Source organism: Loxodonta africana, chromosome 9, assembly GCF_030014295.1.
Source record: "Loxodonta africana isolate mLoxAfr1 chromosome 9, mLoxAfr1.hap2, whole genome shotgun sequence".
Lineage (NCBI taxonomy): Eukaryota > Metazoa > Chordata > Mammalia > Proboscidea > Elephantidae > Loxodonta > Loxodonta africana.
In genome coordinates this window covers 20,275,657-20,301,873 of record NC_087350.1, presented here as the reverse complement: position 1 = coordinate 20,301,873, position 26,217 = coordinate 20,275,657, and the positions used below count along the sequence as shown (strand labels likewise).

Below are 26,217 nucleotides of genomic sequence, written 5' to 3'. Positions count from 1 at the left end.
GCCAAGAACACTAAATGGGCATGAATGACAGAATAAAACCCAGGAAGCAAAAATTGTTTCTGGGAGGGTGGAATTGGGGAAGGGTTCTTGAAAAAGGTGGCCCTTGAAAAGTGATCAGAGCGGGGAGAGGGCCTTCCAGGCAGAAAAACGGGCGATAGCAGTGAGTAAAGGTTTGACTGCAGAAAGGGCTGGCAAAGATGATTAGGGACTGGAAATGAACATATGGAATGGCACACATTTGGCATGCATAGCATTGCCTCAGTCTGTTGGCAGGAGAAGGCCAAGGTCAGAGGTATGCTTGGGCAAAACTTGCCTGTCTACCTGGGGTGCGCAAACTGGGTTTATAACCCAGGTCCTTGCACCTATGCAGGTGTGATGCAGACATAGGGCCTGCACTAGAGGAAGTGCTGGAAATAGGTAGAGGGAGGAGGAGAATGGAGAGAGCTTATTTGGTAACTGGCTTACATTTGGTGGTTACCCTCTTGGTAGGGTCACTGGTTGCATTCCTCCCCTCAGTATCTCAGCCTGTGTAGGACCCTTGGTGTTTCAGGAGCACGGGGGAAGGAGGGTCGACCATTGTGAACTCACACCCAAGAGCAAAATGGGTCTTCAGGCTGAAAGTGTGCCAATGCTAGTGTTTTCCTGACACCTTGGAAAGTTGGGTCATGTTTTTATGGGTGAGAAAACGGAGATCACTAAGGTTGAGCCTCAGGTCTCTAGGTAAGTAGTTAGGTGGGGATCAACCCAGGTTCCAGGTGACTTGCCACCTGAAGGTGTCCCTAGTGCCTGCTATTTGTGTTCGGGAGGGAAGGACGGTCGTTTTTAAAGAGGAGGCGTCTCATCAATTGCACCAGACACGGATGTGTTCCGGGAGGTGGAGAGCGCGCAGTGCCCGGAGAAGGGACGCGGCCTCCACAAACCTCGGTTTCCTGGTCGATGGCCGTGGTGCTGGGGGGATTCCCTGGGCGCCTGGCCGGGGAAGGGTGCGGGGCCAGGACGGCGTCCTCCCTCGGTGCCTCGGTGCGCCCGGCTTGTCCCTGGGCGCGCGCAGACTGGGTCGGCAGTCCCTCCCCGCGCCTGGGCGCCGGGTCCCAGCCTTTGCCTGGGCCACGCGTGGTGTGCGGTCTTCCTGTCGGAACCGCGAGGCTGCCCCGACGCGCGCCGCCGGCCGACTTTAGCCAGGGCCGAGCTGCTGGTATCCGGTGAGTGGCAGGGGCGTGGAGGGTGAACGGCGACGGAGGGCGTCTCAGGGGCATTGCTTCGTTAAAACCTTTGTGGATTAGGTATGCTGCCAGGCTTTTGGGCACACGTGAGAGTCCCTACGTACTTTGTTGCCCCTCATCTTCCCCGTGGGGACTGCCTGCGCCTCGCCGAAGTCGAGGATGCTGCTGGCTCCGTCCTTTGCGACAGTCTTCGAGTCGATAGTGTCGAGGGGGCCCCCACATGTTCTTCCAGGTCCTTGGCTTTCCTAAAGGGAGTTACTTACTTGTGTCAAGTATTTTTTCAGATTCAAAATCCATTGTCGTCGTGCTTCGGATTTGGGTCATTATTTCCCGTGAGAGATGAATGTGCCCGGGGGACAAATGTCGATGCGGTTCTCACAGCCATTAACAAGTCATTAACAAGAGTATGTTAGGGCAGCTTCGTCCCGCAGGCCTCTGCGAAGCTGATACTGGTGATGGAGAATTTGGCTTTAAAACGCCGTGGAAAGGGGTTGCCGCTGGTTTGATGAGGTTGGAGCGCTGGGCGGTGCGTGAGAGGTTGCAGCCTTGCCGGGCGGGCAGAGGACTCAGCTCAGGTTAAGAAGGAAGAGAGGAGTACGTTTCCCAGATAAGGTTTCTTTAAAAAAGAAAAAAAAAATCATTTTCTAGGATAGGATAACTGATCTGACTTCCAAAAAGGGGAATGGTAATTATAGAAATAGCTTGAACAAATAGTATTGTAATCAGTGGGAAATGAAATCAGCCTTGTTGGTTGAGAACTGTTTATCTTAAGTGGAAACTCTCTCAAGACAATCTGTGGTTTATGGGATATTTTAAGCCTTGCCTTCTACCTTTCAACTTAAAGCAAAATTGCAAATTTAGCCAACAGCTTCTTTGGCAGGAACTTTTTTTGCTTTTGAAAATAAATGCTAAAATTAAAAGTCTGCGTGATCCCTGAGGCTGATAGTAACATGGGTACTTGGGTGTTTACTTTGCAAGAACATTTTGTTGTATTATGTAATATTTATTCACTCGTTTCTCATTGCAGAATATTTATGTTTATTATCTGATGTAGATATCATGGGCTTTTCAAGCTGAAAAATACTTTTTAAAAAAAAAAGATACTTAATGATTTTAATGTTTTTATTCACTTGATGAAAACATGCATGAAGTGTATTAAGAAGACGTGTCCTGTCTCATACACACACAGAATTGACTTAACTAAGAAAGGATTTACGGCCATTTCTAAATCTTGACTCTGGTGAATTTTGGAAGGAAATGTTTTTTGGGTGTAGTAAGTTTTCTCCAGAGGAGGAGCTTCCCTCCCTGTTCTCAGTAGTTGCTTGGCCATGTTTATCTCACCTGCAGAACAAGTGTTTGGGAGTCCTTTCTATGTTTTTAGGAGCCCTGGTGGCACAGTGGTTAAAACGCTCAGCTGCTAACGGAGAGGTTGGCATTCTGAACCCACCAGCTGCTCTGTGAAAGATGTGCCAGTCTGCTTCTGTAAAGATTTACAGCCTTGGAAACCTTATGGGGCATTTCTGCTCTGTTCTATAGGGTTACTATGAGTTGGAATCAACTCGAGGGCAATGGGTTTGGTTTTCTGTATTTTTATTCTCGTTCTCAGGCGCCTGATTTTGCTGGTTTATGATTACCTTTATAGGTTAGGAGAAGCATTTAAGAATGTCACTTTATTTTCAGGGCATTGAAGTTTTAAGTTAGGTAGGCATTTGAAAGTGTTAACATTTGGTTTTAATTGTTTTCTTTCTTTCTACTCATTTTAACTTGTTTAGTTGATTTTCTTGTTTAAAAACCTTTTAAATGGTTACTACAGTTATACTATAAATTCTGTTTAAATATTTGTCATGTTTATGTTTAGAGAGGCAAACTTAGCTGCTAAACAAAAATGGTACTTTGTGGCACATTAAGGTACTGAGTTAGCTTTCTGTAATGTGAACAATTATGGTAGCCATTTAAAAATGGAGAAATTTTAGAGCATATCCTAGTGAATACATGGATTGAGACTGAAAACCATATTTAACAGCCGTTTTTTAGAAGTAAAAACCTGTTTTTGAAAAATACATAGAAAAGGAAAAGACGCACATAACCTATTTTATGCAGAGTTCGTATAGGGATTGCTTGTATTTTTTTCCTCCATCCAGTGCTTACTGCCTGTGATTTTTTTTTTTAAACCTTAGGGGATTCTTTGTATAAACTTAACTTCTAAGCTGTTCAGTATTCTTGTAAACGGATGCCATATTACTTTAAAGATCGGACCAGTACTGGCAAATAAAGTATAAAAAGGCTTTTGATGCTTTATTTTTCTAAGCACCTATTTTACAGTTACAGTTTTACTTGTCCTGTAAATTCCATTGTGTATTTCAAACTATAATGAAGAGTTTAATATTCAGAATTTGTGAATGGACTATCATTTTCTAGGGATCACTTCGTTCCTGAGTTAGACTGCTCTGGTTTGGGGTTGTATCATCTCTTCGGTTTTTGTTGGGAAGTGCATTTACAGGAACCTCCTGCCTCTCACTTAGTCCCAATAAATAACTTTTCCCATCATTTTTGAAGTAGTTACTCTAGTTGGTAGTAGTTGCAGTTTTGTGTTGTTGTTGGATTTATTTCTGATGACCTTTACCTACCAGGCTTGTTTACAGTTGTTTCTCCTGTGCACAGGGAATGTTCTGGTTGTTTCCAGTGAAGACGCCAGTCATTAGCCATTAAAGCTGCCGGAGCACCCAGGAAACCCATTTCTGGCATTTGGCGTTTTCCTGTTTGGGCACAGGTAGTCATTCAGCTGATTTGAGTGTGCACAGTTAGCCACCTTTGCCAGCACTAATTAAGAATTACACAGATTGTTTACCAGCAGCATGTCCTGGGTGGCTTGTTCCCCCTTCTCTTCGTATCATCTATAAACCGTGGGAAATGATTCTCCCACACCTCTGTACATCCTGCACGTTGCTTCCCAGTGATCCAGGAGCATTTGTTCTGCAGGACAGACCAGACTTAGAAGTTGATTCTTTTTTTTAACAATGAGGTTTTTCTTTTCTTTTCTTTTTCCTTCTTTTTTAGCTGTAGCATGGTCTGGTGTTCTTCCCCAAAAATACTAGTATCGTTGTGAAGTGGCGGGTCCGCTTGAGGTTTCAACTTGGTTTTCTAAACGCAGTGTGCAGTGAGAGAAAGGCTTCACATTCCCTAAATGAGAGGAATTGTTACAGCTATTATTGCCTTTGTTCTCAAAACCATTGGAATTGCAGGCTGTGTTGGAACTAGTTTGTACATTATTTAAATGCTGAGACTAAAACTTCTCATTAGGGTAATTACTGGGTAGGAGGCGATTGTCCCGGGAGAAAGCGAGAAAAGGTCGAGCTAGTGCTCCCAGCCCGGGGTGTGGCTGAGAAGGAGCGCGGTGGAGCTGGGACCTGCCCGCGACTGGCCGCCCCCGGGGGCGGGGCTGCGGCGGCCTTTCCCGCGATTGGCTGGGCAGGGAGGGGGCGGCGCCGGCGCTGCTCTGCGAGGATATCAGCCCGCGCCCACCACTAATCAGGTAGAAGGACTCCAGGCACCAGCCAGCTGCCTGAAGTGATGAGCGTCAGTAAGTAAGACATTTTCCTCTTGCAGATTTCACTTACCCACCCCCGGGACTTTATGACAGCTGCGGGCTGTGCAAACTGTCTGTGGCCTTCAGCTGTTGTTTGTTAAAAGAATTGAGTGGTCTCTTCAAGATCTGTGAAATCCCTTCTCATTTTCCTGCTCTTAACCTCAGTCTTTCCACCAAATGAGCTTTAACAGAAATGAAAAAAAAAAAAAAAAACAAAAAACTCAGATTTGTCTCCATATTATTCGTTCTGCTCATAACCCGGTCCCTGTGTGCTCGCAGCTAATGAACCCTTCTGAGGACTTTGCATGCCCACTGCCATGGTGAAATCATTTGGATGTGACTGGGTTTCTGTTTCGCTTCAAAAATGCTATAGGAGGCTTCTCACTGGCTGTCGCTTTTGTTCTGCCGCTTCCATACTTTTAAACGTTTTAGATTTTCACAGTGCATTTTCTTGTGTGTTACCATTCACCAGGCCTTCAAGTAAATAGATCAGGTTAACAAATTTATTCTAATGCTCTCAAGGAAGCTCATTTAAAAGGACAGATTCAGCAGGAAAAATAGTAACATAAATTGGTGCTTCAGGCTTGAGTCTTCTATTAGAAAATGTTCAACAGGTTAGCTTTGGTTTCTGGAGCGTGGTTCTCCTCTTTACTCTTCTGTCAAGGTGTGTGTGATCTGGAGTTCTGGTCTTTTGACTCATTTCTTAGAAACTTACGCCAAATGTTGGATAGCTAAGGAAAGAAAATAAGTTTTTTAAAGCTTTCTAAAAAAACGTTTGGTTTGCCCTGGATGGAACAGCCTGTTCATTTTTATTTGTGTCTTAAAAGTAGCTGTTGTAAAGTTCTGAAATGAAAACATGTGTCGGGAAATCAATAGAAAAATTGGTTCTCGACCTAGGCAGTTGCATTTAGTAATTTTAAATTTTATGTAACTACTAACACCTTTTTTTTTTTTTTTTTTTTTTGCTGGCTGGTTTTTCAAATGTGTTTTAAGTAAGCCAAGCTTCACTTTGGACTAGTATGTTTAGATGATAATTGGTATGTTGTAATGTTGATATCTTAAAAGCCAAAGTGACAGAAATTCTGTTAAAATTTCTGTTACTTCCTGTGGAAAGTAAGCAGTAGTGACCAGAGGAGCATTTTAAAAGTGGTGTTTGTTTTCTTCTTCTTTTTTTTTTTTTATAATAGCTTTAATCACCTAGGAAAAAATACTGAAAACCTGTATAAAGAAAACTATTTCATTTCTGCTTTTTATTTTTTAAAAAATTCTAAGTTTAATTTATATATAAGCAGGGATGAGGAGTGAAGGAAAGTAGATTTTCCGTAGACTGTTTTCCATTACAATTTAAACAATCAGAAAACCTAGCAATGTCTTAACGCTTCTGGTAATTTCCAAGAGTTGTGTTCCTGCTTTAGAATGTATTATTCCAATAAAATAACACAGTAGTTTTTGTACATGAGCGTATTGTTAACATATATAAAGGAAGATACAGAAACAATAAACCTTACCTTCAGCTTTGGCGAAATTTCTCTAGGAGTCTATTAGGAAGAACTTGTGTGTGCTTGAGATTTTCAGTTGCCACTAAAAAATACATCTTAGATTTAATCATGTTCATGTCAGCACCTATGAAGAGAAATACCCCAGACCTACTAGGATTTTAAATCCTAAGTTAGCAGCACCATTAGCGCGTATCTGTTGGACATTTTTGAAGACTTGTTGATTGACTTTTGAGTACTTCGAATTCACATGAGAAAATACTTCTGTGGCAGCAAGTAAGGCTGCATTTCAGATTTCCTGCTACTGTATAAGCGGGACGGAAGTCCAGGCTGGAGCTCCCATTAGGCGTACATAGCAGTAAAGTGACGTTTTGCCCTAGAAGAACAGTTTTAAAACAATATTTCAGCATGCTCATTTAGTGGGGAATAGTTTCTATAATGATGGGAAATAATTAGCTTGTGAATTATTCGGCCATTCGTTCATAGCATGCAACTTTTGGGTAAACAAGCCTGGTATCGTGCACGTCCCTGAGGTTTTATTGTTCTGTTCCCCACTTACGTCGTCTTCGTTTCACCGTCTCACATGATAGGCGTCCTTGAGCCAGCCCTTTCTCGTTCCTAAGGAATGCTGGCCCAGTAATCACTTTCATTCCCTTCAAATGAGCTCTTACTGAGGTGGAAGAAAAAAATTAAAAATGAAGTAAACGTTTCTTGAAAGTATGTGAAGCTTTTTTCTCTTCTTAAGTCCATGTTGCTTTCAATATTATGCATGGCCTTAAGTGTAGAAGTGACCCTTAAAAAATTAACCCTTTGCTGTATTTCTCATAAAATATTTCAGAGTTAATCCAGGGTATAAAACGTCTGGACTAGAATCTTAAAAGTGTATAGCATTTGAGTCGATATGAGTCCTGTGTTTTATAGATGTTAAATCATTCTGTAAAATAAAACTAAGACATTGACTTTCATAATAGATTGTACAGTATTCTCAAGGTATTTTCATTAAATAAAAATTTTACTCCTTTATTTTTTTAAAACAATAATTCATATAGTTTGACTACCCACCTTACATTTCTCCGTAACACCCCCTCACCTTTCTTCGTTTGTTGAGGTTGGCAGCAAATATATTTAAGGATATTTTGCTCTTGTCGACTTTATGGTAGAAACGACCTGCCAAATTGTAATTGTGTGGCTAAAGTTTACGCTTAGTTGAATTTGGTAGCAAATACAGAAAGAATATTAGAAAATAAAACTAACCACAAGACAACTATGTTGTCTTGACTGTCTGCCTATAGAGAAGAAAGGATAGGAACTAGAGGTAGTGGAATGTTAGTATTAGGCCCCAGAACAAACTTTCACCCAAGAGTGAAATTTTTTTGTAAATTATGTTCCCTGCCTCAGAGTAGGTAAGACATGTCCCTGTACGCCCATTCCTGAATCAGTTTTCTAACCTGAGGACACAGTGGTTGTACTGGTTTCTCCTTCCTTCTGTTTCCTTCCTTTTTCTTACCTTACAAATCCTGTTAATATCATCTCCCAAACGCTTTTGTGGTTTACGTTATTTCTGGGTAGCTATTATTTTTGCTACGTTTGAAAAACTGTAATATCTGGTAGCAGGTTTTAACAAGGAGACCATGGAAAACAAAAGGACAGCTTTCTCTAAGAGGAACTACTGAGTTTTCATACATAGAGCAGACCCCTTATCGTACAATCTCATTTATTTATTAGCTTTTTGAAAAGATTGCAGGGCCATCATTGCATTGATTACACTTAATTGCAATTAAAGAGGTATTTCAGTTATTTTACCATTAGCTTTTAAAATAGGATGACTCATCAGTTAAATCTGTTATCGCACAGAATGTTTATAAAAGGTTTTAAATTGTTAAATGGAAATGTGTATATTTGTTGGGTTTGTTCAAGTTTAGAAATAAGAATCATATCTGGCCTGAGTTTTTGTGTATAGCTGTGTAAAAATTTTGTTTTCATAGATTCATTTAAATCACTGAATTGTTGATCGATGTATTCTTGCACACTTTACCATTTTATTGTATCGGACGTTGAGTGCTTTATTTCAATTCAGGAAATATTTGTCAGGCATGTGAAATGAGCAAGGTCTGGTCCCAGCCCTTAAGGAGTTGCCTTTTAAAAGGCACATTCTTTTTATAGAAGTTAAAATATAGTTTTGTTTGAACTCAGTTTTATTCCTTGTTTAAACTCGAGAGGATAGGACCCTGTTTTTGTACGTAAGATTCTGAAGGTTATATTTTCTGTAGGAACTCGGCTTTTTTTTTTTCTCCCACTTGCTAATTACTTATAATTTAGAGAAAAAACTATTTTCACACAAAGTATTCCTGAGGTTTACTTATCTGTGCATATGAACACCTTATTTTTATGGATCACTTTTCACCAGGAACATAGGCAATATAAAATAAGTTTAACCAAATGTTACAAAGAAGAGTCTACTGTTGATGTAATTGTTTCCTAAAAGCATTAAATTCTGCAGTAAATAATCCGCCACAGTCTGATTTTGAAAGTTGGAGAAGATGGGGGAAATTGTGAATTTGAATGAAATTATGGTTACTGTCTTTTCCCTTGGGGAAAAAAATTGGAAAATATTTGATAGTTTGTTTATATTGTAAATGACAACATAAAATCCAACCATCCAACTGTTGTTGTGCTTCATATATATCTGCAAAGTATTCAAAGCTTAGAATTCTTTCCATTTTGGGGTGTTGCTTGCGTGACGTTGTTTTATATTTAGTGGCATTAGCACTCATCTTTATGTTGGAGAATTGAAATCAGAACATTTGAGGTAGGTGTTATTTTAAAATATTGTTATTATGGCTTAGGGATAGAGAGATGGTGGCTCATTTCTTGGGCACACTAGCGCTGGGAGCTCCGGTTATCAGACGCCCCTGGTGTCCAGTCTGCTAGCTCAGCCCCCCGTGAGCACGTGCTTTGCGCATTCCTGCGTCTGGTGCCCTTTTGTTAGACTGCGGCATTGAGTGTCTTCGTAGAGCAGACCTCTCCATTAAGTAAGTCATTGGGAAATATTTCTAACATGAATTAAGAAAATACATGCCAGTTTGAGCTGGAGAAGAAGAGAAAAACAAAAGGAAAAAAAAAAGGGCTAAGCAGCTCACGTAGGTCACTCAGAAAAGTTGACCCAAAGACTTAATTAACTTCTTTTATATAACTTTGGAAAGTTATTTACACAAATTCAACCATATTCTGCATTCTGTGCTGAACTTTTTTCTGACTTAATAACATCTTGCCGTCTTACCGCATAAATAATTTGATTTCATACTTTTTAATAAATGCGCTGTGTGGTCATGTGCTGTATCTACAACTAGGTTTGACACGCAAAACCAGCAGAACAGTCTTCACCGTAAAGGCGTATTCATACTCTGTTTTTTGTTGTTGTTAGTTGCAGTCTAGTCGATTACGACTCATGGCGACACCATGTGTGCAGCGTAGAACTGCCATGTAAGATTTTTAATGGCTGTGACCTTCGGAAGCAGATGGCCAGGCCTGTCTTCTGAGGCGTCTCTGGGTGGATATGTACTGCCAACCTTTTGGTTAGTAGTGTAATGCTTAACCATTTGGGCCATCCGGGGACTCCTTGGTGTTCTTTAGGAGGCCGTAAGTTAGTATGTAACTAGAATTTTGAATAGAAAATATGACCATGTATAAGTAGGAACTCAGGTTCATAAGAATATGTACCCTTATTCAAGATAAGTGTATCTGTCAGGAAGCACAGTAGTATTAATTTAGGTAAGAGTATTGATTCTCAGGAAACAGAAGAAAAAACAGATTTCTATGAAGGAAAACTGGGAACACAAGAAAAGTTAGAAGTATTCTCTGATACTTTGCAGTGTTCCAGATTCTTTTAAAAATCCTTAAACAAGCCATACGTTGAGTATGCCATTGTTATCATGGCACAGTGAATGGTAAATAGACTGAATCACTTAAGAACTTACAATTTCTTTTTCATGAGTGATGATTTTTTTGAGAAGCATAAAATTCGAGTTGGGAATGGTCTCCCTTTGGGAGGAGGCAGACATACAAGGATCCCAGGCATCTCTTGCAGAATACTGGAAAATTTCAATATGAGTATTTACAATGTTTTATTTTCCAAGATGTGTAATCACAAACCATTAGCATACATGGTTTGTTAGCAAGATCCAGTTGGCAAGAGATTGCTTTTTATATTAAAAAAAAAAAAGCCAAACCCGTTGCCATCCATTCCGACTCATAGTGACCCTGTAGGGCAGAGTAGAACTAACTGCCCCATAGGGTTTCCAAGCAGCTGGTAGATTTGAAGTGCTGACTTTTTTGGTTAGCCGCCATAGCTCTAAGCCACTGCGCTACCAGAGCACTGCATTTTATATCATTTAAGGAATATGCTTTGTGTCAGATTGCATGTTCTTTGGGTAATACTTTTATGAAAGTTAGGGAAATGATAGCACATGAAAATCTGACCCTTAGAATCTGGAAACCCTGGTGGTGCAGTGGTTAAGTGCTACAGCTGCTAACCAAAGGATCAGCAGTTCGAATCCACCAGGTGCTCCCTGGAAACTGTATGGGGCACCATAGGGGTCGCTATGAGTCGGAATCGACGCGACGGCACTGGGTTTGGTGTGTTTGGTTTTTAATCTGGAGACATGAGAATGGTTTGTGACTGTAGATTGTTTCAGATGGTATTTGCTAGTTGATGGTGTCCGTTCTGGTTACTGTGGTACCAGTTTTGGAAGCAGTAGCCTTTTTAAACCGTGATTGATAGCATTGTTTCCCAAAATGTAAGAAATATCCTTTCTTTAATTCTGTGTGAAATGAAGTATATGAATATTTGCTTCTATTTTAATTTTTTTCTAAATTTTGACGATGGACATACAGTCAAAATAGGTATGTCTGAAATGTTTGATAATCAAAATAACTGAATCTACTGGACGAAGAGATGCCTGATTATTGATTTCCTTATTTTGACAAAAATTGTTTTCACTCTTGTTTTTATTTGGTGACTGTCATTTGCTGGCAAATCAAATTTGTGGCCCCCAAATTATGTGACCAGCCCAGATTTCTATTCTTAAATTTTGGCTCTTTTTTAAAATGTGTTAAGTTTTTGCCTCAGTATACAAAGTATAATTTTTTTTTTCAGTAGCAATTCGAACCAGTTGCATTTTTCCTGTCTACAAGTTACTTGTCTAAACGAAAAACGCTTGAACCACGTACTGATGTCCTAGGTCCAAGCTACTCTTGGGCAGACAGTTGACTGCTCGTGTTACCGTATAAGAGCTTATTTTTGTCACTTAAAGATGCATATCATTAAAAAAAGGCAAGACTCAACAACAAAATAAATTAAAAAAAATTTTTTTTTAAGTGACAGAGGTGAAAAAACATCATTTATTCACATTGGTGAGAAGAGCACGGTTCTTGCCAGTGTTTGGGGATTTCATATTTCTTTTTGGGTTGTGAGGAAGGAGAACTTTTTTTTTCCCCCCAGGAGCTTCATTGATTATACCCAAATTTTACTCTACTGGCAAAAATCACCATGTGGGAATTTATACAACTTGGAGGTTTTTAGGGTTTTTTTGGTCTTACTTGGTTCAGAAGAACATCTGCAAGATAAGTTGGTTTCTCAGTTCTACCTCATGTCCTACAGGCAGGCTTCCCTGTCACCCTTGGTGAGGAAATTCTGTCAGTGGGGACTGTTGGCTCTCACACCAGGGATGGTGGGGGCAGGATGAGGCACACCGTGTGGGAGACCAGTGTCTTCTGGGAAGAGTGGAAAGGAGTTGGTCAGACTTTGGGGAGATCTGACAAAAATGAAAGAGCATGTTGTGTCTTTGGGATTGCCTTTTTATCCCAGGGGCAAAAGAAAATTGCTGTCTGTTGTCCTCCTACAGCCGAAACCCTTGTCCATGTGATTTTCAAAGGCCAGCTCGCTTTAATTCTGGTCTGGACCCTGCTTGTGTTAAATTTCAGCCAGCAAATCTCCAGCATACAGGAGAATTGGAGATTTCTCTCCCTCCCCCATTTCTTCTGTTTTTGTTCAGTGTAAACAGTTCCTGCCGTAGTAACATAGACAAATATAGCAGAGAATGCTTTTCTGGAAGAAGAATGCTCCCTAAGCATTTTTTAACCATTTTTGGGAAGAATTGATCTTTCTGTGTATTTCAGACAGGCTGAAAAGGGAGGGGGGAGACCGTTGCTGTAAACTGAAGTGACATCATATGTATTGCCCCCATTGATCTGCTTTTAGTCTCCGGCCAGGATAAAAGGAAACAGCATCAGGGAGGAAGTATGCTTCATTTAGGCACAGATCCCAGAGTGATAATGGGGTAATAATAGAACTCACGCCACTGTCAGTCGGTGGCTGCTTGGGAGCCTCTCGGTGACCTCCTTGGTCACAGGCTGCAGCACCCTGCAAGGCAAGGTTCCTGTTTGCTTTTGGAGGGGTGCAGTCAGTGGGGTTCCTTGTCTCGGGTCCTGCCTGCGGAAGGTCAGTAGCAGACCTGGCCTCTTCCACATCGCACTATGGAAGTGGCGGAGGGCCTTGGTTGCGTGGGTGGTCTTCTGGGAGCTCAGAGCGAGTGATGCCCCATGACAGCAGTCGGAGGCTTCTGGAAGAGCCAGGGTTTGTTTTCTTTGTGCTGCTTGTAGGCTAGGGTGGGTTTGGAAAATTCATATTTTCCTTCCAAGAGCCTATGTGGAAACTCCTTAAAACTGTTCAGAGTTGTGCGGCTAGCCTCAACTTTTCAGTTGACTCGGAAAAGTACGAGATAGACTTTTTTTTCCTTTGTACATTTCTGGGTAGTTAGCAACTATGGAATCCCCCATGTTTAGAGCGAGAATACAGACTTCAATCCTTAACAAATAACGTTTGTGTCTGACCTCCTTCAGCATTTAATTTTTTTGTATTCATTTGAGCAACTCGTATGGTTCTGTGAAGTTCTTTCTTCAGGTACCCCCATGACTTTGGCACCCCACCAGTCTTATTTTGTCTAAGTTTCCGAGGCAGATGCATTTTAAAAATACTGCCGTGGTCTCCATATGGAAAAAATAACAGCCCTGCCACAAATTCCTTGTTTGTGCAAAGGAAAGGACTTTCTCTTCCCATCACTGTTTAACTGTGGGTAGGGGGCACTATCGATCCTCAGAAATCAAGGCAAGTTCTGTTTGTCCTGACGAAAGGACCAGCTTCTTAGGAGCTAGTGCTCGGAAGCGTGTGCTTTATTTTTCTTGATCACTCCCTGGTACAATGAAAGCCATGTCTGTCTCCCTCATTACTGGTGCAGTAAAACAGAGCTGGCCTAGAAGTCATGTGCAATTTAATGTGATTTCAGCGTGGGTGGAAGAGGAATGAGCCACACAACATTTCCCGCCACTGCCGTGCCAGCTGCCAGGGCACGTCTCGTGCCCAGCGCCGTGCTCTGGAAACATTTGCTAGCGTATGGTGTCTTCAGTTGCTGTGCAGACATTTCGACTTATTACCTATTAGTTCCTTTTCATTGTAGGGTGGCATTAAGTGCAGCAGAAGTTTACAAAGAGAAATGTGCTGTGTTAAAGTGTAGCTCTCTATGGCATTTGTGCTTCAGTATACTCTTTTCAAGGTCTGTGGTCTCATTTAAAAATTATGCAGTGTTTACTTATTTGTGAATGAGAGATGCCAAATTAGTTATCCTGTCTAGGTACCAAAATTAGTTAAAAAACGTGACAAACTGACTTTCTCTATTTTTTCATCGTTTAGCAACTCCGTTTTCTCCACGAATTGTAAGAGTTAGAGTTGAAAGACAGATGGCTACAGGTTGTTTACTAAGTGAGAGTCGTTTATTCAAGTCCATTCTAGGGAGTTGAGCTGGAAGAAACTTTGTAGCGTTATTGAGGAATGTTCTCGCCCTTTTGGAGGACCTTGTTGTGTCCCGTCCGCCTCTGGACAAGCTGCCTCTTGCCCCAGTACGTCAGGCGCTGGTACTGAAGGAGGAACGGGTGCCTGGAGGGGCTGTGGGTGCTTGCCTTGCACCTCACTCCAATTAGAGAAAATTACTCTTACTAAAGATCTGGGAAGGTCCGCCTGCACAGGTACTCCCTCCCTGTGTCTCCGTTGTCCATCTCGAGTCACGCGGCTTAGCTTTAAGTATTCCCGTTGCATGAAGTTTGGAGAGGACCAGAACTGCCAGTGGTCTCTGCAGCTCTGTTTCTGTGTGCGGATGTATGAACTCGCGCCAAGAAGAAAACACAAAGATACAGAAGCATGTTTTGATAGGTTCATATATTAATAATTCTTAGATTTTAAACCGGAGTTTTGTTTGTTGGCTACATCCACTTGGGCTAAGTTGAGGACAAAACTGGAGCCCTAGTGGCGCAGTGCTTAAGAGATCAGCTGGTAACCAAAAGGTGTGCAGTTCGAAGCCACCAGCCACTCCTTGGAAATGCTATGGGGCAGTTTTATTCTGTCCTGTAAAGTCGCTATGAGTCTAAATTGACTTGATGGCAACAAGTTTGAGGACAAAGCTAGTCGTCTTCCTCAGGGCTTCTTTCTCTCCTTCGCGGGTCTGTAGTTGAAACCAAGTCCCAAGTGTGAGTTCTAACAATAGGCCTCTTTGTAAGCTCCAGCACGTAATAGGTAGATGCTTTTCTTTCTATTCTTTCTTCTCTGTAATTCTGCAAATTGGCAGGGCTGGTTCCTGCTTGTATTTAGTTAGCGAATGATCCCCAGTGAGAGAGAGGCTCCTTCCCTGGCTGGTGGGTGTTCTGTGCTAGATTGAACACTATTAGTGCTGAGAATCCTTCTCTCTCGGGCAGGGCCCATTCCCAGAAGCCGGCCTTCCCATTTCTGGAGTAACCCCTCTTGACTGTGGCATCAAGATTTAAGTATTGCTGCCTTCCCTAAGACTGGCTACTTTTAGAAACTGCTTATAGTTTTTGAGAGTGCTTCTGGGGATGCAGATGCCCCACATGGGCTGGAGGGATACCCGGGGCCATTCCCTGCCTCCTGCACCCACTCTGCTTGGGGCTTCTACCTGGTGCAACAGGGCCCTCCCCTCTGTGTCCTCTGGAGTTGGATAGCTGCTCAGTGAGGGATGCCCAGGCCTGGGGGCCAAGGGGAGCTATACATGTGAGTGTGGAATTGGGGAGAAGACCTGTGATTTGAGAGAAAAGGAGAGGGGCACACTGAAGAGGGTTTGAGTGCAAGAAGGCATTTAGGGAGCGGCCTTAGAGGAACCGGGAGGTGTGGCCTCGAGGCTGTGGGCAGGCCTGGCCTTGACCTAGAGAAGGGTCCTGGAATGTAGAGAAGGAGAAGCTGGAGCAGGCCGGTGAGCAAGCAGGAAGGAGGCCGTCAGGTGGCTTTGCTGCCAGTCAGCCGGCTGAGCCATGTAGAGGGGGAACCATGACAGGAGAAGCCAACAAGAAAGGAAAAAATTCTCTCTGCTGCTGGTCAGTTGTCCAAGGTGGACAGAGCCCTCCCTCTGCCGGCCACCGCTAATTGCCAGCCCCACGGTTCTTGGGTGTAGACGGAGGAGGAGGGGCCCTGGGTTGGCCTGTTTTATAAAGCACAACAGATTTCTTTGAAGTTCGTCAGAGTAGCCTCACGTGTGTCTAAAGCTGTAGAAAATGGTAGACTTTTGTTTTTGTCACTAGTGGTTACGTAGTAAACTGATATCTTGAAAGCGTCTTACAGGCACATGAGTTCTGATAAAAGGAAATGGTCAGTAATTCTTTGAGCCCTTGTGTAGAACCTCACAGGTCAGCGATGAGCGTAACCCTGCGTTTTTGCTGAAGCACCTCGTTTCTCTTGTCAGCCCTGTTTCCTGTGCGGAATCTACAGCGTGCCTTTGAGGTGGGTGGAGGGATGCCATGAAAGAAATACGCCCAAGGCCCAAGCCATGTGCGTCCACGTCTGTCTGTCTCTCTCTCTCTCTCTGTGGGGAAGTGGGGGCTTCGTTAGAACTTAGGACGAGGTGAGGAAATTGTGGGATTACGTAGTGAACCGTTGTACATGCTGCCTAGCTGATTTTTCTGCATGCAGATTGTGGAAAACGTATGTGTCCTTCAGTGAGGGGGAGAGGAGCAGGGCGGGCAGAGTGCACACTGGGGCAGAAAGCCGAAGATAGGTGGAGGAAGAAGCCAAGGAATTTTCAAGTTTCATTTAGAGTAACAGAAAACCGAGATTTAAATCCAGTTGTTCTTTTATTGTCATGACAGGAACTGCCTGGGCGTATGTAGAGAGGGAAAGAAGCTAAAGGTGAAGAATAGTGAAGTTCATCATTGTAATTGAAAAACCGCAATTTTACAATAAATATTTTTCATTTCCTCTAAGCTGCATCTAAATCGATATTTCTCTTCCCGTTAACGGTGTGAGTGCAGCTCTGTGCTACGCGCACTGTGTAGGTGCTGCAGTGCGGCGGCGAATAGCGCAGGTGACTCTTAGGTTCTTGGATCTCACAGGTACTGCTTGCCAAGCACAGAATGGTTGGTTGGTTTGTTTTATTTTTGTGCCATATAAAGACATTCTCTTCTTTACCCTTAACTGGTAACACGGTTTTGACCTATACTGTATGAAAACTCCATAATACAGGTGACCTTGTATGTTTTGTATACAACCATTTCTTAATTTTTTAAAACGAACAATAAACTTTTATAATGGAGAGCTCACAAGACACAATTCTTGTTCTGGTAAGTGCTCTTTTTTCTTAGTGTGCGGCAGGTACGTTTGTAGGGTCTACATGGTAGAGAAGCAAACACAAAAGCTTATTTCTGTTATGTTTCCATGTGTTTGTCTAAAATCAGATGGCTTCTTGAGTCTTTATTTTTCCAGGCTACTGGACCAAAAATACACATGCCATAAAGGAAGAGATCTAATGGTGATGTTTTATTAAGATAAGCACAGTTTGATCTGCTCTAAATATAGAACTGAAATAGAAGGCCATGGAAAGTAGGGCTTAATGAGTCCCCGGAATGTAGTGTCTTTGGGATATAGACAGTGTGAGCCCCAAGGTCTTAAAAAAGTCACCTCCACAGTCATCTGCGTTTCACTTGTGCTGAAATTACCCAGGTGCCATCTTTGGCCTGTTTGGGTTTCATTTCTCGTAAACTGAATGCCATCTTCACAGGCTGTTTGATTTTGCCCTTAGCTTCTTCCAGACCAGCTGGTCTTGCTTCTGGAGCGTCTCTTGGAGCAGAAGACCCTGCACCCGCAAACCCTGCAAAGCCTCCAGCAGACATACCGCCTCCCTGAGCAGGATGCAGAGGTAACTGGGAACACCCTGTCCTTAAATGGCAGATCTTCCCTACTGGTGAAGAAAGAATGCTGGCCCCCTTGCAGTCCCAACTGTTAAGGCCCCTATTTCCATTAGCAAACTTCCATGCTGTTTGCTTAACAAGTGCAGAGGGCCTGTATTCAAGCAAAGTATGAACACTCCCTGGTTGCGTTTGCTTCATCAGGAGGCCTGTGACCATGGCTGTGTTTGGCCTCGTACTTTGAGGTCCTACAATTTCCCCTTTTCTTAAATCGTGAAGATGGACATAAGTCCCCTAAAGAAAGTAGCAGGTGGGGTGTGCTGTTTCCAAAATCTGTGTCCAGTGCTTCAGAGTGTTGGAATGATAAATTTGGACAGGCCATCTTGTGTACTGATGATGGCGAGGTCCTGTTGTGCATTAAGGAAACTTGGGTCCCATGTGTCAGAGCTTCCTTGTTGCATTTAGTCAGGACAGGAAAAGAGCCATATGTAAAGGAAATGAAATCTAAACCCAACAGCCGTGGTTTGAAAAGTAAAATTGGATGCCTGTGGGGATGCAATATGATGTGGTTCTTAATATTTTTCAGCATATTGTGAAGAATGTAATGCGAATCTTAAGATGAATTCCAGCTTGTGTGTGTGTTGAATAATAAATATTTAATGTAGTTAGTCGTTGTAAGTAAAACAAGAGAGCAGCGAGAGTTTATAAATGCAGAAACTCTTTAAATGCAGAAAATACAAGTAAGTTTGACATGATTAAATAACTGAACATTTTAGGACTGTGCTATACAATATGGCAGCCACTAGTGCCATGTGTCTTTGGAGCCTTGAAATGTGGCTATTTTGAACTGGAGATGTATTAAAAGTATAAAATGCACATTGGATATTGAAGACTTTGTATAAAAAAGGGAATGTAAAAAAAGCTCATTAATAAGCTCTTCCTATCGATTGCAGTGTTGAAGTGGCATTATTTTGGGTATATTCTGTGTTAAGATATTATTAATTTCACAGTAATTAAAATGAAATAAATTGAGAAAAGTCAGCACATTATTAGATTAAAAGGGTGAGGTGGCTACTGTTGCATGTTTTAAAACCCCCATAAAATTAGGAGTTAATTGAAAAACCCCAGAGAAGAAACGTGTAGCTTTTTACCCACCTGAGCACAAGATCAAAGGTTGCTATCGTTGCTGTTTGTTTCATCTCTTATGCTTTTGTTTATAGGAACTTCCAAATGCCAGACTGTTATTTTTAATTAGTGTTTAAAAGGCATTTCTATTTATAGGCATTAGGTTATACTTTAATCGGGGCTGAATACCAGGGAAATGTCACCCTCCTGCCCTGGGTGGTGGACAGACAGAGGCAGAGCCCAGCACTTGTCACTCGATGCCCTTCGGAAGCCATAAGGGGTGGTAGACTCTGTTTTTGCCCCTTTCTTTTGGTGGAAAACACAGCTCAAGTTAGTTTTACGTATAACCTCGTAAGCCTTTGAGAAGGTAACAGGTTGTGTTGGACCGCTTGTTTTTACTCTCATAAACGTATCACGATGCCCAAGGACAGGGCAGTCTCCAGCTTGACCTGTCAGGATGAGCCTCTGGGGCTGGCACAGTGGTCACGCAGGTCACACACGCTGGCCCTGAGAGGCACTCGGATGCCACAGTGGACGTAACAGACAAGGGTTTACCCTCAGGGATCTTACATTCTTCTGAATGAAAGACCGCTCATAAATAAGTGAACAAGACAACTTCAGATAAGATCTACGAAGTCCCATAGACAGGGTGAAGTTGGGAGTGGGTTCCACAAGAAAGAGTGATCAGGAAAGGCCATTCAGAGAAAGTGACATTTGAGCCAAGACCTAAGGACGAGAAGGTGCTGGCCACTCACAGACAGGTGGGAGCAGCGTCCATGCAGAGGTGACAGCCAGTGCAAAGGCGTGAGCTCACCGTGTTCTAGGGCAGTGCTCTGCAAACTTTTCCTGTAAGGGGCCAGACAGTTAATGTTTCATGCCACATGGCCTCTGTCCCAGCCACCCCGCTTTGTTGTATCGTGAAAGCAGCCATACACAATGCATAAAAGAAACGATGTGGCTGTGTACCAATAAAACTTTATTTATGGGCCCTGAAACTTGGATGTCACGGAGTTACCACATATCACAAAATATCCCTTTTTACTTAAAAGCCATTGTGCTGTTTAAAAACGCACAACCCACTCTTTTGTGGGCTGGCTTGGGACATGGCCGTTTGATCCCTGCTCTGGAGCCTCGGGGTTGAGTCGGGTTGGGCAGGAGCAGATCAAGGAGGGCCTTGAGGCCACCGTGCACAGTTGGGGGTTTGCTCTAACAGTTACTGCTCTTCTGGTGTCCCCCTTCCTGGGTCCTGGGCCATCTGAGGTCCCAGCGCACAGTTACGTGACAGTCGATCTCACCATGAGGTTAACTTGAAGTGTCACTCAGAGCAGAAAACGAACAGGATTTTAGCCGACCAGGGTGTTTCTAAAAACTGTATTAGTGAAGTATGATTTATCGTGACACTGCTTAGCTGGGATGGGGTTGAATAACCATCTGCCTTTATTTTTTTTTTTATTTTAAGTGACAGCACAGAAAGAGTTGTTATTTGGTGGGAAAAGTCTTAAAATGTTCTGACTTTATCCTACGTCCTTCTCCTTGACTTAACAAACAGTTCCTTCCAGCTGTTACCAGGGCGCATTACTATGTAAAAGAGCCACCGTTTGAAAGTCGGCCGGAGATAGAGAAGTGTGGAGGTTGTGTACTGCAGCGTCCCGTGGGAGGCGGCTCTAGAGGTGTTTCTCTGGCCGTTCTCGCGTTGAGTCATGGCGTGTCAGAGCCATGGTGTCACATTAGATGTCTGGTGCAGAAAGGCATGTAGTGCGGAGCAGAGAGTGCTCGTGGGGGTATGTATATGCCCCATTGCTTCACCTGCTGTGTCTGGTATCCCCTGTAGTTTGAAAATTTAAGGGAAGGGTCCCCTTCTCCTGAACCCATATACGTAAGTAACATCACCTGCTGAGAAGGCAAGCCTGCTGCCGCATTCATTAGCTGCCACAGCGTATCCACAGCTCATCTAAGTTGAGTCTTTGGCTGCTGATACTGCTAATCACAAAGTGCGTTGCAAAACCCCTGTTGACGTAGCAGTGTTTTCTTGGTGTATCTGTCAGAGTCTCCTACGTAAGAAACCTGACAACTAAAGTGGTCCAGGGTCCCTGTGTTCCAGCAGTTTGTCTGCCAGGCGTCTCTCTTGGTTCCTCTCTCCCTCCTGCCTTTCAGGGTGTGTGGGTGGGCCTGTGCCCTGTCAGTGTGAAGTTTATTTTTAATTATTTTTTTAGGTATCACAGTATTTGTATTAGTTTGGTTGCTTCTGTGTTTCCGTCATGGACGTAGGATGTCTGACCTATTGGTCAGTGTTTTTGAGGGGCACGGAGTCTGATGATGTGGCCCTTCCGGGTTGTTGGATATCGGCCTCCAAATGCTGTTCCAGGTTACATACCCCCACCTGCCCCCCCATCCTCAGTGTGCTCACATCACGCAGGTGTGGATACAGAGTTCTCCAGAGGGAAGTCATACCTAGTGTTCAAAATTTTAAAGGAAAACTGCACAAAGACAAAAATTAATAAAAAGATGGGTAGAGTTGTTGTTAGGTGCTGTCGAGTTGGTCCTGTCTCAGTGACCCCATGTACAACAGAACGAAACACTGCCTGGTTCTGTGCCATCCTTACAGTTGTTGCTGTGTTCGAGGCCATTGTTGCAGCTACTGTGTCAGTCTGTCTCATTGAAGGTCTTCCTCTTTTTCTCTGACCCTTTACTTTATGAAGTCTACCTCCAGGGACTGGTCCCTCCTGATAACCTGAGTTACATGAGACAAGTACATGAGACAAAGTCTCACCATCCTTGTTTCTGAGGGGCATTCCGGCTGTACTTCTTCCAAGATAGATTTGTTCACTTTTCATGGCAGTCCATGGCCTTTTCAGTATTCTTCACCAACCCTATAATTCAGAGGCATCGATGATTCTTTCATCTTCCTTATTCATCGTCCAGCTTTCGCATACATACGAGGCAACTGAAAATACTGTGTCTTGGGTCAGGCACACCTTAGCCTCAAAGTGACATCTTTGCTTTTTAACACTTTAAAGAGGTCTTTTGCAGCAGATTTGCCCAGTGCAATGTGTCATCTGATTTCTTGACTACTGCTTCCATGGGCATTGATTGTGGATCCAAGTAAAATGAAATTCTTGACAACTTCAGTCTTTTCTCAGTTTATCATGATGTTGCTTATTGGTCCAGCGGTGAGGATTTTTGTTTTATGTTGAGGCGTAATCCATACTAGAGGCTGTAGTCTTTGATCTTCATCAGTAAGTGGTTCGAGTCCTGGCTTTTAGCAAGGAAGGCTGTATCATCTGCATGTCGAAGGTTGTTAATGAGTCTTCCTCCAGTCCAGATGCTGCCGCCGCCTTCTTATAGTCCAGCTTCTCAGACGATTTGCTCAGTTTACAGATCGGATAAGTATGGTGGAAGGATACAGCCCTGCCACATACCTGGGTGCAGTACTTCATACAGTCCCAGGCCATTTCACATCTCATGTACTGCCCACCGCACCTCGCTGCCACCCTCTGAAGGGTGAGGCATGGTGGAGAGTAGAACAGACTACCAGGATCAGCATGTTTACACCGAGTCACAGAGAGCACTGGCCATATGCTGGGCCGCACTAACCAAGCAGGAAAGCAAGCTGAAGAGATGTCTACAGTTTTTGAGCCTCTTGGTTCAAGAAAAGAGCTGTAATATTAAAAAAAAAAAAAAATTTTTTTTTTGATTCTTGGAACAAGAAGATATTGTTTACAGTCCCTTTTTAAATAGTAAATTTCCTGCCTCTTTAGTGGGTCTTTTAAGCTGTGAGAATAACAACCCTGTGATAGCAACGTGAGGAGCCCTAGAACTTGGCTCTCTGACTTTGTCGCCCAAGAACCCCAGAGCAACTTCTTTCTGCAAACTACCATTGAGTACTTCAAAATTGGGGGCATACCTCAAGTGATAGGCTCTCCCAACATCATTCTTGAAAATTGAAAAACAGCAACTCACTGTCTTATCTAGCGTAGATTGAAGTGGGGGGGGGGGGCACTAAGGAGAGAGGACCCCACCTGGGCTTCTGTGGTAGCAGTCTCTGCTCTCCTGTTTCAGTTCTGTGTTAAAACCAGAAAATTTTATGGGGGATGCCATTACCAGCATCAACAGTTGGTTGCAAATTCCTCTCTCCCTGTGTTTGGGAAAATACTGTTGAAAGAAAGAAGCCTCTTGGATAATACTGGAGTGAGAAAGTGTGGGTGTAGCAGACCTCAGCCTGCCCCCCGGTTTCACCTCTCTGGCTTCCCTTCACAGGCACCACCTTCTTGCGCAGCCCTCCATGACGAGGAGGATGACACCTGCTTTGTGTGCATATGGGCTGCAGTTCCATTTCTTGATCTCAGTTGAACACCTAGTTCTAGTACCTGGCATTGGCCAGAACACGAGCCTCGATTTCCTCATGATTAAAACGGAGCTGTAGGTACCTTCTTCATGGGAGTGTTGACAGTATAAGATGAGAAAACAGCTGTGAGACACCCATATTTTTAACATTTCTGTTCATACAAGATGCACATTATCCTATCTGCTCTTAAAAAAAAAAAAAAAAAACCCATTGCTGTCAAGTTGATTCGTATTCATAGCGACCCTATAGGACAGAGTAGAACTGCCCCCATAGGGTTTCCAAGGAGCAGCTGGTGGATTCGAACTGCCAGCCTTTTGGTTAGCATCCGAGTTCTTAACCACTGCACCACCAGGGCTCCTAAAGAACCTTTATATTCTTTTTTTTTTTTTTTTTTTAGCTATTTCATCTTTTTAGTCTGCCAGGACTAGCAGAGAGGAAAGAAATATGCTCAGTTGCTGGATGTATACTCTGTTCCCAACAGTCACTCCTTATAAGCAATCTAAATATTGTTGTCGGCTGCCGTTGAGTCCGGCCCTGACTCAGGGCAACCCCATGCACGACAGAACAGAAGGCTGCCCGATCCTGCACCATCCCCGTGATCATTTGTGAATCGGACCATTGTGACCCGTAGGGTTTTCAGTGGCTGATTTTCGGAAGTGGATCTCCAGCCCTTTCTTCCCAGTCCATCTGAAGTCTGGAAGCTCTACCGTCTACGTAGTGGCTGCATTTGAGGTGCGTTAGCCAGAAATTGAACCTGGGTTACCCACGTGGAACGTGAGAATTCTTCCACTGAGGCACCACTGCCCTTACTTAATCATTAGGACCTCTTAAACATTTGGCCACAGAATTCTTGTTCTTTTTTTTCAGGGACGGGGGGAGGTAAGGAGCTGTTGCTCTCAATCAAGGTTTCTTAATCTTGGCATTATTGACATTTTGGACCAAATAATTTCTTGTCGTGGGGCACTTTCCTGTGCATTGTGGGATGTTTCCAAAAAACCTGTTGCCATCGAGCCAATTCTGACTCATGGCAACCCTATAGGGCAAAGTAAAAATGCCCCATAGGGTTTCCAAGGAGTGGCTGGTAGATTCGAACTACTGACCTTTTTTTTGGTTAGCTAACCACTGCACTACCAGCACTCCCTCCGTGGGATGTGGGATGTTTAGCAGTCCTGAAACCATCCCTGGCCACTCTACCCATGAGATGCCAGTAGCACCCCTGTCCCCCAGGTATGACAATCAAAAATCTCTCCAGACATTGCCATTCTTCCTTAGAGAACAGAGTCACCCAGTTAAGAGCCACTACTATCACCCAGTAAAGTCCCTGACAGTTGGTTACAGTGCAGAACAGAGCGGCAAGAAGGATGGTTCACAACACTGAGGGCCACCCTGTGCCGCCTTGCTCTCCCAGGCTCCACAGAACTCTCACTGGAAGGGTTGGGAGCAAAATCTACCATGTGAGTAGCTGCCACTTGCTTTGAAGGAAGAAAGAGAAGGAATTGCAAACTAAAGTAGTAGTAGCAAGTAAACCTAAGGAAACAGATTAGGGCATCAGGACAAACCTGTTTTAACTGCCAGTCTGCAGAGAAAACCAGCATCTGTCTGTGTCATAGTCCACAAAGGACACTTGGAATGTGTGGTTGCAGATGGAGTCAGTCCTCCCTTGCACGCCTTTCCCTGCCTCTGCATGTTTCCTGTGACCCTGGTCCCCTCTCACTGCCCGTGGGGGTCTTATGCATGCCGGAAGGGCAGGAAGGGTAGGAAGGGTGTGTATTTAAATACATCGTTCCCTTGCAAAGAAAACCCCACAACATTCGTGTAGCGTCCAAAGGTGGACGGCATTTCCAGGCAGACCACAGTCTGACAGCTCTTGAGACTGAGCTCAGAATTTGATTTAGGCCAAGTCAGAGCATAGTTTTATGAAACAAGAGCACTTAGTGATTATAGACCTGTTGGGACAGTGGTTAAAGTGCTTGGCTGCTAACTGAAAGGTCAGCAGTTTGAACCCACCAGCTGCTACGTGGAAGAAAGATGTGGCAGTCTGCTTCCATAAAGATTTCAGCCTTGGAAACCCTACGGAGCAGTTCTGCTCTGTCCTATAGGGTCGCTATGAGTTGAAATCAACTCCATAGCAATGGGTTTGGTTTTGGGGGTTTTAGAGAGGTTTATTAAAGTCCCTAGGTGGTGTGAACAGTTTGTGCTGGACTGCTAACCTAAAGGTTGGCAGTTCAAACCCACCAGTAGTGCCTAGGAAGAAAAGACTGGTGATCTGCTTAATAAAGATTACAGCCAAGAAAACCCTGTGGAGAAGTTTTATTCTGTGGCACATGGTGCTGTCATGAGTCAGAATTGACTCTATGGCAATCAACAAGAAGAAGAGAGGTTTATTAAAAGAGCAAGGAATAAATGTTTAGCCAGGGTTCTATCTCTGAATTCTAAAATTGATCTGTTGCTCTGACTCTGCCCATTCCTTTTAATGCTAAAGAGCTTTTGACTCCAGATGACTTTCTTCTATGTTGGAGGGTCCTGGAGACTTAAGTGTTCAAGGGGGTCCATTCCCTGTTTTCCATTTTATCTCCTGATTGCCTTTTGTAGTATTCAGGCTACAAAACAAATAAGATGTTATTTCTATTTTGTTTTTCTCACATTTTAGAGGAAAGGTTAGATGTTAAGTTTGGGGGCTTTGTTGTCATTTCAGGATGCTCAACAGCTCATTAAAGTGTGGTGCCCTTACCTTGGTGCTTTCCTGTCTACTTTTGTTTACCTTGATGTAGAATCTAAGTAGCATAGAGGCAGAAAATGGATTTACTGACATCAGGTGCTGGTATCGTGGTAGTTTGTGAGGGCAAAAATCAGTTGCCATCAAGTTGACTCTGACTCATGGGGACCCCACGGGCGTCAGAGTAGAACTGTGCCCCGTAGGGTTTTCAGTCACTCATTTTTCAGAAGTAGATCACCAGGCCTTTCTTCTGAGGTACCTCTGGGTGGACTCAAACTGCAAACTTTGTGGTTAGCAGCCACCCATGTTAGCCATTTGCACCACCCAGGGTCTCCATTGTGAGGGCCGTGCACAGCTGTTCTTCCCTGACCACGTCACTGGGGTTGGCCGCCTGCAAAGCAGTGGCCACAGTGCGACTGGAATCCTCTGTGCTGATGACATTGTCTAAGGAGCTCCGAGGCCTGAGAGTAGGAAGCATTGTATGTGTG

General features: G+C 43.4%; 1 protein-coding gene across 17 annotated transcripts in view; it reads left to right on the top strand.

Moving 5' to 3' along the window:
• AOPEP (aminopeptidase O (putative)) overlaps positions 1–26,217 on the top strand; it is a 462,828-nt gene that overhangs the window by 410,977 nt on the left and 25,634 nt on the right. For 16 of the 17 annotated variants that reach the window (XR_010322950.1, XR_010322949.1, XM_003407697.4 and 13 more), the window contains one exon: positions 17,438–17,554. The exons of the other annotated variant lie outside the window; for it this stretch is intronic. Coding sequence is in view for 14 of the 16 variants with exons in the window: in XM_003407697.4 (XP_003407745.2) it covers positions 17,438–17,554 (117 nt within the window). In the remaining 2 variants the exon portion in view is untranslated. The remainder of the gene's footprint in view (positions 1–17,437; positions 17,555–26,217) is intronic. 17 annotated transcript variants of the gene reach the window in all.